The following is a 15,233-nucleotide window of genomic DNA, read 5'->3' as shown; positions in this document are numbered from 1 at the left end:
AGGCATTTCCACAGTTATTAATTGAGAGTTTTCTATGCCAATCAATGCATGAATTTCTATATTGTGTGGCAAACACAATGATGCTCTATGCCCAGGGAAGTCGAGTACGTTTCCAACCCAACAAAAGAATTGAACCCACCGCCTCCGGCTTGGTAATACCATGTCGTGACTCTCAAGTGAACTGTGATAACCAAAAAAAAAAGCAACTGACACTACTTTTCATTTTTACACCGTTTTTATTCAATGTCTGTCTGTTTGCTTCTTGTTGTATGGTAAGTATTTAGGTATTCCTAGTTTACCATACTGCGTGGCCTTACAATTAATAGCTTTTAAAACGCCTTAGATTGTAGAATTACTCTTATCCAGTAAATTACAATGACTTTAATAATTAAATGTACTGTCGAGGGAGACTTCCTCGTCCATTAATAGATACTGCTTCCAATTTAGCAAAATTTGAACCCGGCAGTCTCTCAGATTTGGAACGGAAAAGATAGGCCACTCGAACGAAAGCTTATCGAACACATTTTTGAATGAGATTGTATTTGCAACGGAAATCCACTAGGAAAGCAAATAGAAGCTATATTTAACACTTACGGCAGCGCGGGTACTGATGCCAATTTTTGACTATTTTTTGGGCGTGTGTTTGTATTGTTTGTGTAGATCTGGGAGCCAGTGTTCGTTCATTTCTGTGTGCTGTATGCGGGGACGATGGGGAAGGGGGGAAATTGTCTAGTGGTCTCTTCTGAACAGAACCGTATGCAGAGCGTCGATATCAATCTCGACGTGCGATTTCTTGGCCCCAGACGACGAGAGTGAGGTGGACTTGAGGGATCTTGACGAGCTGTTGGCGATGGAGAAAGAGAGAGGAAGAGAGAAAATATCGAATTTGCGTGTCATTTATTGGGTTGTATTGATGCGGGCGTACACCGAGCTTAATTATTCACCTCGAGTAGCTGATGGCCGGCGCGGTTGGTTTATTCGAGGCCCGTGGTTTCACCAGCAAGCATTTCATTGGTTGGCCGTCCAGCTGCCGGTTGTGGTAAGTATCGACGGCTTCCTCAGCATCCTTGAGGGTGCGGTAGATTACTTCGGCCACTCCTGGACGTACGAGGCGCGATTCAAGCAGATCGCCAATATCTTCAAACAGCTCCTACAGGAAGGATACGTTAACATGCTAACAACATTCAATAGCTAGCCACACAAACCTTGATGTCATTTTGCGTCACACTGGGATGCAAGTTGCTAACGACAATCCTATAACCGGTAATCGGCGGCGACGGGGAAGGAGACAATGGCTGCTGATGATGGTGGTGATGGTGATGACGACTGCTACTGCTGCTGCTGCCGCTGTGGTGGTGGTCCTCCGGTGGCATCTTGGCGAAGATTCCCATGGATTCGTTAGGATTGGGGGCACGCTCCAGTCGAGCTCGCATCGTCGACGAAAGGTGTGGTCGATCTTCGGCGTACATCGGATGAGGTGGTGGCGATCGAGCACGAGCATTTCCCCGTCTCGGTGGAATATCATCGTAGCGTGGAATCGGTGCCGGTGGTGGAGGTGCTTTCGACATGACCGGTCGGGTAGTGTGCACTTCGTAGCAATCAAACGGATCAGTATTCCACGAAGAGGACGACGTTGTAGGGGGAGGTGAATTACGGACATTCCGGCTGAATGTTGGCAACGGTGGCATCGTACTGGGCACGGTGAACATCTCGTTCCGAACCGTTCGCTTCAGCGGTCCAATCGGACGACGAATGGCCACTTCCATATCGTAATCGACGTCCATTTCGTCTACGTATGGTTTTCCTACAACAACACAAACCCAGTTAAAAACCAACCCTAATCCGTCACATCAAACAAAATTTACTCACCACTTGTAGCAGGTGTACTACCACTGCGCTTCTTCAGAATTCCATTCCCCGGCGGAACCTTTCCCTTGCGCTTAAGCAGCCTCAAACGGGCATCCCCACTATTCCTAGCAATCTCCACCAGCTTATCGCGAGCATCCCGAATCTGAGCCCGCTTCTTCTGGATGATCTTCATTCGGGCATCGACAACTACCCTTGGCTGGTTGATAATACCTACCCGGGACTTGATACCTCCTCCTACTACTGCTGCTGCTACTCCCTTACGACGACCGTTCGGACTTCCCAGCAACTTCCTACCTGGTCGCGAACGGTCACCACCGAAACCGGCTCCATTCCTGCCCACTTTGGTAACTTTCTTCCCGGCACCACCGCCCGGTTTTGGCCGCTTACCAATGGATTTTTTCTTAATAATGTCATCCAAGCTGAGGCTCATTGCATCCATCTTGTTTGCGGAAGAAGCTCGGATGCCACCAGACCAAATTTTTTTGCGGACGGACTTTCGCCACTTACCACCACTAGGAATCCTTCGTTCTTCAGAAACGATGAGAATCCGAGCACCAGTATATCTTCGGCTCGAAGCGAAAAAGTTCAGCTTCGATTTCAAATGGATTGTTTCGATTCAGAGTTTACCGTGCGCGCTGCTGGATGATGATGGCTGCTGCTTGACTGGCTGCTGTTTTAGCGTTTTGGACCGTTTTGACGTTTGACGGCTCGCGGAGCGTACGTACACTGTAAAATCAGATTAACATTGTATTTCGCACTTTCAGAATCCAACTACAAAATGCCCCCTTTTTGGGCAGGGCCACCCCGAAAAAATAATTATCATAAATAAAACAATGAAATTACAATGATTTTTACTACTGAATTTCGAGTACATTAAAATGTATTGTTAAATTGTTGTACGTGAGAAAAAGTCAATTGGGTTGTTTAGGGTAGAGTCGGTGTATAATGAGTCACGCCAAGACCCGCATAAACGCGAACCATAAATTGACCTTACCTAAAATGGTTAAAAATTGTTTATAATCCCTGCTAAACTTTAACTGAAATGTTTATGGAACTTTACATGAACGTTTAATGATAAAGTTTCAACCTTATGTATTACGGTTTTTTGGAACTGGACCTTACAAATAATGGGTTGTTAAGAACCATTACCATTCCAAATTCTTGTTTTCTCCATACATTTTCGGAAAGAGAACTATATTAGAACCTTTTAACTTATGGTTTGAGAACTTTAATGGTAATGGTTATGGTAGTCAGTAATGTCCACAAATGGTTTTGTAACATTGATCAACTTTATGTGGAATATATCGCGAATTGGTTGCCTGTAAATTACTGATTACCAATTCACGATATATTCCACGTAAAGTTGAGCGATAATACAAAACCATTAATGGACCTTACTGACTACCATAACCGAAATCCGAAATGCTGGAAAAGTTTCGAAAGGGGGCGCATTGGCGAGGATTTTCATCTGCTTCTCTGTGTCGATTGGCTGCTGTTGCTGCTGTTATTGTTTTGGAAGTGCTTTTTGTTCGTATTTCCCAAAATGTTCCGTTTCAAAACGTTGAATGTGAATAAACTGTACACAGCAAAAAATTTTTTGAATATTACATCGAAACTGCTGCAACCAGGTCAATCCATCGGTTGTGTAATATCACATTGTACGATGTACATCGATTTTGCGAACAAAATTACATCCATTGATGTAATATTGTATCTTCTTTTTGCTATTATATCATTTTATTTCATACATCAGCTTGAATTACGTTGATCGATATTACATTTTTTTTGCTGTGTATGTAGGTGGACACGAGGGACATATGCGATTTGTTCTCGTAAAATAACCACAGGAATCGTTTTCAGATGTCCACCGAGGAGAACGTGAAATCGTTGTAGGAAATCACTGGCATACATAGGAAATATCTTCCCTGTTGAATAAAAACCGATTAACATCCGATTCCCAATTCCAGCTCCGAAGCAAACGCTGCCAACCACTGCCCCAGAATGTTCAGCCAGAACATCAACACAGTCGACACTGCTGAAGTCGAAGAGGAGGAAGACGATGAAGACACAGCTGCCAATGTTTCCGGTGAGTACGATCCTCATCCGGACATCAAACCCATCATCGATCTACCCGACGAAATCGAAGTGAAAGCCGGTGAAGAAGACGAAGAACAAATGTTCTGCGTTGGTTCCAAGCTACTGCAGATGGTTCAGAAAGAGTGAAAGGAAAGGGTTCTTGGCGATCTGAAGATGCTCAAGAGTAAATCCGATCCAACCAAGTACAGGATCATCGGTATAGACTTTGCTAACGAGAAACCGAAGAACGAAATATGCTTCGAATATAATGAATAATAGTTTAAAAACGGAGACTTCCTTCGACGGCCGCAGCGGGATCTCGGTGGTTTATCGCAGAAAACGGCCCATTTCACGATCGCAGTTTCATCTAGCGGCAGGTTGTTGAGCGATGGGAACGGGATCACTTCGACGAGTATCGGAGGACGGCGGGGTACGCATAATTTGCCGGATCTGGAGTATTTGGTCAGGCGGATCGAGTTCTTCTGCCACATCAAGCCGGTGTTTTGTTGTTGTTTTGCTTGACAGCAGCTTTTCGGTTTCGCACCTTCATATGTTGCTGTGATGTGAAAAGTGAGAATGCAAATGACAGTGATCTTGCTCACTAAGCAATGTGAGTTACTCGAGGTGCCTCAAAAGCAACTCTAAAATTGCTCATGATTAGGTGCTGTCTTACCACAAACGAAGTGACAGACGGAGCGGCTCGGAAACTTTGGTGACTAACCTGCTATTGAAATTTTTCAGTGTACCACATGGCAACACCACTACTACTGGATTGTACCACATGGCAACACTACTACTAGATTGAACTAGCATTTCACCAAATGTACTAGAATGTTTTGGTTCTATCTCTTTCACTCTACTCAAAACTGAAATGCATAAAAAAATGACAAAATGATACGCACTCTTTGCACACTGTCAAAGAATCATTGTACACAAAATCAACTTTGTTCAAATCAAAACAAAAAAACTAACCCATCTGGTGGATGATGGCACAAGCTTCCAAGAAAATTCTATTACAGTGAACCACATTTATTTTAATGGATTTCTTCGCCAGTAAGTCGTCTGTCACTTCGTTTGTGGTCTTACCCCTTATTCTAGTATAATGCAATTAACTAATGGATCATTTTAGATGGCTGAGTTTTGAACCCACCACAGCTTTCATTTGGCGCTACTGTATACGGACGAACCAATGTAAAATACTGTGGTAGCCACAGTACGGTGCTGTCAAAACCTCAGCATCTTCAATGATCCATTAACAAGATATCCCACTAATCAATTCCTCATACAAGGCATGTTACCACCCTTATGTGATCGCAATGCTATCTGTTGAGTGCACATTGAAACTGTTGGGAGTTCCCCGCCAACTTTACCACCAGGGCTCAATAACTGACAGGTATCAGCATGACAGATGTCAACGCGGACGTTGATGATCAGCCGAGGGAAGAGGACGATATTATCATAGAGGTAACTCTAATGGCGGTAAGCTCCAACTCGGATTAACTTTTAATACCGTCCCTGTTTGTATGATCTGAAAAATGTTTGCTCAGAGTTATGTTGATTAACTCTGATGTCGACATCAAACCAGCCGGACATTCTTGATCGGGATTTAATCCGAGGATAATACCGGCTGGAGCTTACCACCATAAGACTAGTAGGTCCCGAAGAAACGTGCTCAACTTTTTGGCTCAGCCTTCGGTCCCAAGCTAATCGATTCACCCCTTGAAACATAGGAAAATCCACTAACCCCTCATTTTATCTGTCAAACTTTCATAGCGAATCAAAACAAACATAGTGTAGTAATAGGATTTTGACTAGAATGGGGTAGTTAATCGATTTGCTTGGGACCGATGGACTAGTCAAGTAGTCATCATCATTATATTGCGATAGCAAGATTCTTACTTGTTTGTGATTGCTTCGATTTTCAATCATTACCACTTTATACGCAGCAGAAACACTTGAGAAGACAATCACACATCCACACACCAAAAATTGAAATCGAGGTCCAGCAAAATGGATAGCTGAACTGCTTCCAGCAGAAGCAGTTTTTACTGAACAAACAGCAATCCTGGAAGTTTTGCTGGACGATCAGTTCATGATCTGTCAAACTTTCGATCATTTTGCGTTTCACATTCCTTTGATCTTTATATTCAGAAATAGCAAGTCGTGTAAAAAGTTCCTTTTTTAACAGTATCATCATCATCGTGCAATAACAAAGTAAGTTTATGAACTTTATCATTGAATCAACAGTCAAGTGCTAAATCGCTCGGGTTTTGTGTATACGACTGTTACAGAACTTTAGCCGCTAATATTCTCTTATATTTTCCAAATAAATAAACGAGTCAAAGCAATAATTACCCTAATAAAAATAACCATAAAAGAGAGCTTAACGACGTGTTCGAGGTATCATCCAAACCATTTGTGGGATAGTTTACCCATTCGGGATACAGTTCGTTTATGGTATTTGTTTATTAGAGTATGAACAAGTTTTCTTCCGAAACCAAACATTATATTCAATTTAAAAACAAATCATATTGCTGGCTATACAGCGAAATAATTGAAGTTTAGTTTTGCTTAAAAAAATCAGTGAAATATTGCTGTTTATACGGTAATGAGCTGTCACTTGTACGTCAGGTTGTTTTGCTGGTCGTTCAGTTATAATATTTTGCTGGTTGGATTGCTGAACTTCCAGCTCGGAAAAATCCAGCAAAATTTTGCTGGTTTACGGCAATAAAACATGGGTGTGCAAGCGCGCATCATGATGTGCTTGTACACACTTAATCTTATATTTTTATCTCGGTAAAATATTTTGCTGAACTTCATCGGCAAAACACGATTTTTGCTGATTTCTCGTTAGAAAACATGTTTTTACTGAATATCGGTATATATAATTAACGAATTTTGGTTTTATGAAAGTTTTACTGAAGTTCGGTAATGTTGTTTTCCATGAATTTCGTTAAAACCATGCTTCACCGACTTCGGTAATAAAAAGAGACGAACCTCGGCATTTGACAATAAGAGTAAGTTTCTGTCAGTTGCACACATTAATTGTCAGCCATTTTGTGCGAGACTAAGTCGTCAGTTGCGTTGATTAAAGTGTTGCGTGTGATTAAATAAAGTGAAAAATGGAGGAAATATTGCGGAAAATCGATGGTGAAGGAGAAGCTATAAGCCAAAAACTGCGTCAACTATTCTGTAAGTACTAAATCTTAATTTAATTTTCGATTATACAGGTAAGAGGAAATCCCATGACCGAGGGAGAATGTTTTATTTCATGGAACAGTATCAATATACCGCTAGGTGGTAACATCGTCCATGCATTCAGCGTATTCTGCAAGACTTTTGACGTATTTATTCGGAACTGCATGTGCACCGAGTGATAAACCACTTTTTTTTTATATTTTTCAGAGCAATTACTTTCTCTGTTGACAACATTTCTACGACTGATGAAAAGTTTGTTAGATCACCCGAAGAGTGAGAAGGAATATGTCATTGCACGAATAACTTTAATAAAGACTTGTTTACATAATTCCCACTTATTTGGTTTTGTTATTATTATTATTACTATTCTGAATAATCCAATTAATTTGAGATGAAATTTCGACGAAAGTCGGCAAAAGCTAAATTTTTCCATGAACGGTTTGCCGAAGGATTGGTAAAAGATTTTTTCTTGTTTTGAGGTATTTCGGTAAAATAAAAGCTGAATGCTCGGCATACAAGTACCGATATTCTCGGTAAAATTTGACAGTTGAATAAAATGATAATTACCAAGCGTTCGGTATTCTATACTTTTACCGAAATTTTTAACGAAATTTCGGCTGTTGGATTCTCGGCAATTCATTTTGCCGGCCTCGGTGAAATAAACTAAGTGTGTAATCCAGCATTTTACGAGCGCTTATGGCCGCCACAATCTGGCTGAGTTTTTGGCAGGGAACATATGATTTGACATTTGGGTTGTGTCGTTTGACGTGTAAACGTTCAAATTTGATCATTTACACGTCAAACAACACTACACAAACTTATAATCTTATGTTCCCTACCAGAAACTCAGTCTGATTGTGGCGGCCATAAGCGCTCGTAAAATGCTGGATATGCTTTCGAGCGAAAGAGTTTCCAATATACCACCGGTATCAGCAAGATGCAAATCTCTAATAGTAATTGATGATTTGTGGAGCTCTTGTTCAACATAATCTTAATAAGCATAGAAGTAAACATGAAAAAACCCCTTCCCTCTCTCTAAAGAATTATTCCACTACCACTGGAATTCAACGTATCTAAATCATTGCTAAACGTAATAAAATATGCCGTCTTTTTTGGTCAACGCAGCACGCATTCCATTCAAAAATTCTCTGAGTATTTCTAGTTTCCACCGGTTGGTTATAACCGAGGTTATAACATGTTATAGCCTCGGTTATAGCGCTATCTTGATGTTGGTTTCTGTCCTGGAAATTGCCATGAAATTTCTGCTCAAAGCACACTACTGACATCTGTCTGACGTTTATCTAAGCCACGAACACGCGTGCAAAATGTATGAGTTGTTTCGTGTCTGATCTACTATGGACAAGTTATTTTTATCTACACACTAAGATTTTTTACAGTATACCGTAATTTTTTACCGAATATGGAACAGCTGAACATTCGGTAATCTATTCGGTAATTTTTTTATTTACAATTCGTTCGGTAAATTTTGTTCCTTTGTGAGCTGTCAAAATGTACTGACCAGGACTGTTAATTTTTACTGAATGATCGGTGAAGTTTGCAATAAAGGGTGATACGATCAAAATTTGGTCAAGGGAAAACGCGTGTAAATCGGTGAAATCGTTTATTTAAAAAATCAAATTAAATTTCTTTTTCAAGTTCAATTAGTATAAAATTCAGGAAAAATATTCAGTTAGGCTTCCGCTTTTCCAAATCCGAATTGCCGGGCCTTACGCTTGACCCCTGCCATCAGATTTTGTACAGCCACCTTGTCCACCTTCGTCGCCGCAGAAAGCCAGTTTGCCTTGAACTGCTGCTCGCCCTTAGCAGTTTTTTTTTTGGTCTTCTTTAGGTTCCGCTTGACAATAGCCCAGTATTTCTCAATTGGGCGGAGCTCTGGCGTGTTGGGAGGGTTCTTGTCCTTGGGAACCACCTGCACGTTGTTGGCGGCGTACCACTCCATGGCCTTTTTACCGTAATGGCAAGATGCCAAATCCGGCCAAAACAGTACGGAACAACCGTGTTTCTTCAGGAAAGGCAGCAGACGTTTATTCAAACACTCTTTCACGTAAATTTCTTGGTTGACAGTCCCGGAAGCTATGAAAATGCTGCTTTTCAAACCACAGGTACAGATGGCTTGCCAAACCAGATATTTCTTTGCGAACTTTGACAGTTTCATGTGCTTGAAAACATCTGATACCTTTCCCCTTCCTTTTGCCGTATAAAACTCCTGTCCCGGAAGCTGCTTGTAGTCGGCTTTGACGTAGGTTTCGTCGTCCATTACCACGCAGTCAAACTTCGTCAGCATCGTCGTGTACAGCCTCCGGGATCGCGCTTTGGCCGTCGTATTTTGTTTATCATCGCGATTTGGAGTCACTACCTTCTTGTAAGTCGATAGTCCGGCTCGTTTTTTGGCTCGATGCACGGTTGTAGACGATACACCCAGCTTATTTGCGGCATCTCGGAGAGAGAGGTTAGGGTTTCGCTTGAAACTACCGGCAACTCTCTTTGTCGTCTCAGCGGCTTCCGGTTTTCGATTTCCCCCCGATCCAGACTTCCTGGCTGTCGACAAACGTTCCCCAAACACTTTAATTACATTTGTAACGGTTGATTTGGCAACTTTTAGCGATTTTGCCAACTTTGCGTGCGAGTAGCTCGGATTTTCGCGATGCGCAAGCAAAATTTTGATACGCTGCTCTTCTTGCTTGGACGGCATTTTGACAACTGAAGAGTGAATTCCAAAATAAAAATAGGAGCAACATTCTACACACACACACCTTCAAAATGAGGGGTGTTCAGGTTTTTTAAATGCAAAATTGAAAGAAATACGTCAAGTTGATATTGACCAAATTTTTTTTTATATAGCGTTCGGTATAATTTTACCGAATTGGCTGTACTTAATTTGCCTGAATTAATCATTATTGATTTTATTGATTAATTAATTATTTATTTCTAACAACAAACCTGAAGATTCATTTGACTAATCATTTATTTATTATCTATAAACATACATTTTCATCGCGCGTTCGTATATAAAGTAAATAAGAACCTGACCGTGGTTAGCGACCCAGTAGCGAACCGTGCATAAATTCGCTTTTTGCTGTTGTGGACAAGGTTTGTGTGTGGCATTTGGCCATTTAATGTGCATGTCGTCTGAAAGCTATTGGCCCAGAAATGAAAAAGAATTCGTATAATTAATACTTTCGATATAATTTGGACGGATTATAGGAAAAAAATAACGTACTTACTAGTCACAAAGGATAGCTGAAGAACACTCAACTTCAAAATAACAGCAAAGCTTTACAGTGTGAAGTTAACAAATCTGTTCTGTATTTTTTTTACAAAAATCTGGTACATTACTGCAGTTTGTTTTTGTAAAAGATTATGTTTACAGCACATTCGTCTCAATTTTTACAATATTGCGGAATTGCAGCAATTTACAATTTAGATCAGTAATTTTGATTTACAGTTTTCGGTAGATTTCTATAAATTACGGAAATTCAGCAGTTTTGATTGCGGAATATTGGTAAATCATACTTTTTACAAAGCTTTCGGCAAAAATTATATTTTACAGAACGAATCCAGCAAAAAAAGTACCGAACAAGATTTAAGAGATTTGGTGTGTAGATAAAAAAATGTCTGTGGTTTAGACAAATGGGATCCCTGCACATTTGAATCGGCCGTTATAGATCTTTGAGCAAAAGTTTAGTGTATGTTTTATGTCAGTTTGTCGGTGCTCATCATATCGGTCTAGTCTTATGACGGTAAGCTCCAACTCGGATTAGTCCTTGGATTAACCTTTAATACCGTCCTTGTTTGAATGATCTGCAATTTTTTTTAGAGTTGTATTTATTAACTCTGATGTCGACATCAAAGCAGCCGAATATTCTTGTTCGGGATTTAATCCGAGAATAATACCGGTTGGAGCTTACCACCATTAGGGAATCTTTTGGGCTGGATCTTTTCTCTATTTCGCTGATTGTTACACAATATAAAGATGTATGCATTGGTAGAAAGAACTGTCAAATGCCTTTCTATGTTCAGTAGGGCAACTCGAGTACTGATCTTGTTTCTAAAGTCATCAGAAATTGTTATCAAAGTACACTGTACTTTCCCACGAAGTGCCATAGAGAACTTATCCTTGGAATTCTCTTGGTCTTGTCCACAAAGCTTTCTTGAAATACTGAATTTTATTCCTGGTTGCAACTGAAACTAGATTGTACCCAAAAATGCTAAAAAGTGTTATGAAAGTTTCACGATCCCGTCAAATCGTTTTGATGTCTTCGACGCATATATTGCTTACCTCATACGGAATAATAGCATCGAAGGCACAAAGACGATTAGACGGAAACTCGCACTTTTATCACATTTATTTAGGGGAAACGCTCCTATATTTGCGGTACGTTAGAAGCGTTAGGTTCCTATAATTGTGTATGGATACTAGAGTGATGCAAAATTTGAAATTTTCGCTCCACAATACTTAAACGATTCCAAACCGGATCCTGACTAACCTCTCAAAATTTGAACCCATTTGGTGAGAAACTGAGATGGCACAAACCATTTGAAGTTTGTATGGGAATTACTATGGTAAAACCAAGATTTTTGTTCATGTCAATCTAATAATTCACCATGTCGGTCTGCTTCAAAAACTTTCAACTGTGCTTGTAGGAAATTCTCCCAGCTACAACTTTGCTCAATTGCACTTTTTGATTAAATGCAAGGATCGAAAGTTATCAATGGTTCAATGCGCGGATGTCTTATGATCATGCTCAATCAACTGCTCAGCAGGCAACATTGGTGTTTCTGGGGCGTTGAATAGGACACAAAAATCATGGCTACTATGTCACACTGCAAAATACAGTGTTGCCTACAGAGCAGCTGCTTGATCATGTCATAAGTTTACTCATCTCTTAAATAATTAATAACTTTTTCATGTCTCGTTTTACATTTAAACAATCTTCAGCAAAGTTGTAGCTGAGAAAATTTTCTATAAGAATGGCTATCGAACTGTTTCGCAGCTTAATATGGAAAAAGACTAGAAGGCAATGAACAAAAAGTTGAGGTTTCCCATAGTAATTTACATGTAAACTTCAAATGGCTTGTGCGAAGTCTGTTTCTAACCAAATGAGTTGTAACTTTGGGAGGCTAATCAGGACCCGATTTGAAACCATTTAAGCACTGTGGAGCGAAAAAGTCAAATTTTGCATCAGTCTAATGGATACTCAATACACAACTATAGGAACCTAACGCTTCTAACGTACCGCAACTATAGGAGCGTTTACATAACTGAAAACGCGCTTATTTGTACAGCTTAATGAGAAATGCGCAATATCGGATTGAATACAATATTGCAAGCATAAGGATTAAAAAAGCATAAAAATCTAAATCCAAAGAAAGCAAACTTAACGTTCATTGCCACACAACAATCTTGAAAAGGAAGTTCGGAAACGTTATTGAAAAGCTGTGCGAGCTCACATCACATCGATTTTTTTTTTACTAAACCATTGCTTTATTCTATAAACAACTTGGCACATTGAATTCACCGTTGGAATGCTTAAACATTCATAATAAAAAAAACACCCTAAAAAGCTAAAAGTTAAAACAAACGTTCCTTTGCAATCAACTGAGAAAATGGGATTCAACGAAACAGAAAAACAATGACTAAAATGACGAAACGTAAAACAATGACATCCCGAGCTCTAAAGTTCCTCCAGTTCAAGGTCGTAATCGCACGTATCGTCCACGTAGGAAACGGCTGCAGCGGACCCATTCGTGGCACTTCGGTCGCCGTAGAGTTGCTCCAGATAATCATAGAACTCGCTGTACATTTTGAACAGATACCGGATAAGTCAGATCAGCAGAACGACAAACACCGACACGAAGGCTATCGCCGGTATGATTCCCAGCTTGGTCGCTGCACTTCCCCACCCACATTCTAGGTCTTTTTTCAGCACCTCCAGCAGACTTTCGTCCTTCTTGTTGCTGCACGTGGCTTCCCGCAGATTGTCGGCCGAATCTTCGCAATCGTCACTGGCGTGCGCCATCAGCGCACTCATCTGATGCTTGTAGTAGCTGTTGAAGCTGCTGTTCTCCGTCCACGGTTGAGCAGGACACATGTACTGACGGCGCTTCCGTTGCCAAAATTCAATCCAACTGAAAGGTTGTGCAATTGTTAGGAAAATATAGATTGGCGTAGATGGTAGACAAGGTTTACCCAATTTCGCAGTCACATGACAGTGAGTTTCCGGAGATTCGTAGATCGGTTAGAAACACGTGCTCTGGCAGGTGCAAGTAGTGAGCGGAGTTAGGATTGGGAAGTGCTTTCAGCAGGTCGTTGTTGAACTCCAAATCTAGAGAAATGTTCCGAACACTCTTTCCGATGTTTTTGAAGAAGTTGTTGGGTAAGTCAGCCATGGAGGTATTGTACAAAGATACATGCAGGCTAGCTGTTTGAATTCCCTTGAGGACGTTGTCCGCTAGACGGTTGAATCCGGAACCGCTGAAGGTGATACTTTTCAGTTTGCGCGGTAGAATGCCTTCCATCTCTCTGCGCATATCGCTCGATGGAAGCGAGACTGGTTTCGGAGTTTTTGGAGCAGCAGATGACGAACCCGAGCGGTCATGCGATGGTGGTTTTGGAGCTTCGATCCACAGTTCTCGTAGATTGTGGGCGTTCTCCAGAATTCGAGGAATATTAAAGTGTTGGATGTTCGGATAGGTTGATATCCGCAGGGTTCTCAGGAAGTGCAGCTTGTTGAGGACGCCATTCTGAAATGGAGATTACGCTTACTGTTACGCTCATGACATGCAGAATACTACTACCTCAATTCCGTTCAGGTTCAGATTGGCTATGTCAAGGTGTTCCAGGGTGTCGGCAGCTCCGAGAAGGCTGGTGTTCGTCATAGTAGTGATGGGGTTTCCAGCCAGGGATAGCGATCTGAAATTTCCAGATATTAAAAATTGGAACGGATCCAGCGGTTGTAAGAATTTATATCGTACTTTAAATTGGGCAACGAATGGGTGATCAGTGGGACGTGGGTCAGGTCATTCTCGGACAGATCAAGCTCCCGCAGAGACGACATGTTGGCTGCTAGCTCCGGTGGGATGGACGGCAGATCGTTGTGCGATATTTTAAGAACACGTAGCGATGGATTGGATAGCTCTGGGACGGCACTAAGTGAAACGTTATTTAGACGCAGCTCGATGAGACTGTTTTCCAGACCTATGAAGGCTTTTCCCATCACTTCAAGCTCGTCGTTGTGAGATAGATCGAGCAGTGATAGACGCGGTAGGGTAGCAAATGCAGCATCCTCCAACCGGACCAGTCGATTGTTGGACAAGTCCAGAACGGAAAGGGACTGAAATGGTTCACAGGTTATTCAGTATACTTTGGTGGAGGTAATTTGTTACACTAATTACCCTAAATTTATTGGACAAATCAATACTGTGAATAGCTCCAATGTGGTTGTGGCTTAGATCAAGTTCGCAGAGTGCCAAAGCGGCCAAGTTGGAAAGAGAGGTCACCGGAATCTTCGTAAACTGGTTATGGGACAGATCCAACTTCTCCAAACCTTCCTCCAAAATCAGACCGTCGGGCAAATATTTCAAGTTGTTGTACGCCATTTCAAGCACCCGAAGACCGTAAACATTGCGGAATAGGTCCGTAGGGATATCGGAAATCATGTTGTTGGACAATTTCAATACCTGCAATTTTTTCGTATTTTTAAACGTATCGAAATCGACATCGTTGATCATGTTGCTCTCCAGATTCAACCACTGCAAATGTTGCATATTTCCAAACACGTCTCGACTGATGTAGCTAATCCGATTACCGGCCAATGAAAGTTTCATCAATGATAGTTCCACTGGCTTGAAATAGCCACCGACGATTTTGCTAACGTTGTTGTTTGACAGATCCAACGTTTTGATATTGGTATGAGAGACCACGTGCTCGCGGCCGTTGTTGGCATGCGCCGACTGCATTGGAGAGGATTCGTTTGCGTTATGGTCAGCCGATTCCCCGAGCACCTTAATGCGATTATGGCTGACGTCCACCTCCAGCGATGTCAACGAACCGACCTGTAACGATATTT

The 15,233-nt window shown here is 41.3% G+C and overlaps 2 protein-coding genes across 3 annotated transcripts in view; both read right to left on the bottom strand.

Moving 5' to 3' along the window:
• Nucleotides 1-239: 239 nt before the first annotated feature.
• LOC135700126 (polymerase delta-interacting protein 3-like) lies at nucleotides 240-2,528 on the bottom strand. The gene is made up of 4 exons (XM_065220521.1): nucleotides 1,870-2,528; nucleotides 1,206-1,804; nucleotides 945-1,150; nucleotides 240-841 (listed from the first exon to the last, which is right to left on the bottom strand). The coding sequence occupies exons 1-4, from the start codon at nucleotides 2,306-2,308 to the stop codon at nucleotides 730-732; spliced, it is 1,356 nt and encodes a 451-aa protein (XP_065076593.1). The 5' UTR covers nucleotides 2,309-2,528; the 3' UTR covers nucleotides 240-729.
• Nucleotides 2,529-12,626: 10,098 nt separating this feature from the next.
• The window catches only part of LOC135700138 (chaoptin-like), a 247,733-nt gene continuing 245,126 nt past the window's right edge, over nucleotides 12,627-15,233 (bottom strand). The window contains exons 5-9 of one of the 2 annotated variants that reach the window (XM_065220553.1): nucleotides 14,560-15,219; nucleotides 14,140-14,498; nucleotides 13,960-14,077; nucleotides 13,355-13,908; nucleotides 12,627-13,293 (exon numbers count right to left, since the gene is read on the bottom strand). In XM_065220553.1, coding sequence (XP_065076625.1) covers nucleotides 12,990-13,293; nucleotides 13,355-13,908; nucleotides 13,960-14,077; nucleotides 14,140-14,498; nucleotides 14,560-15,219 — 1,995 coding nt within the window. In that variant the 3' untranslated portion in view covers nucleotides 12,627-12,989. The remainder of the gene's footprint in view (nucleotides 13,294-13,354; nucleotides 13,909-13,959; nucleotides 14,078-14,139; nucleotides 14,499-14,559; nucleotides 15,220-15,233) is intronic. The other variant, XM_065220555.1, reaches the window with a different exon arrangement.

Source organism: Ochlerotatus camptorhynchus, unplaced genomic scaffold (genome assembly GCF_037179485.1).
Source record: "Ochlerotatus camptorhynchus isolate MF236.1 unplaced genomic scaffold, CSIRO-AGI_Acam_v1.1 ptg000129l, whole genome shotgun sequence".
In the NCBI taxonomy this organism is placed as follows: Eukaryota; Metazoa; Arthropoda; class Insecta; order Diptera; family Culicidae; genus Ochlerotatus; species Ochlerotatus camptorhynchus.
This window is presented reverse-complemented; position numbering and strand designations above follow the sequence as displayed.

Coding starts and splice junctions, on each gene's coding strand:
- LOC135700126 (XM_065220521.1), bottom strand. CDS start 2,308: ATGGATGCAATGAGCCTCAGCTTGGATGACATTATTAAGAAAAAATCC. Junction 1,805..1,869: donor TAGTACACCTGCTACAAGTG/GTGAGTAAATTT, acceptor GTGTTGTTGTAG/GAAAACCATACGTAGACGAA. Junction 842..944: donor CCGGCCATCAGCTACTCGAG/GTGAATAATTAA, acceptor CATCGCCAACAG/CTCGTCAAGATCCCTCAAGT.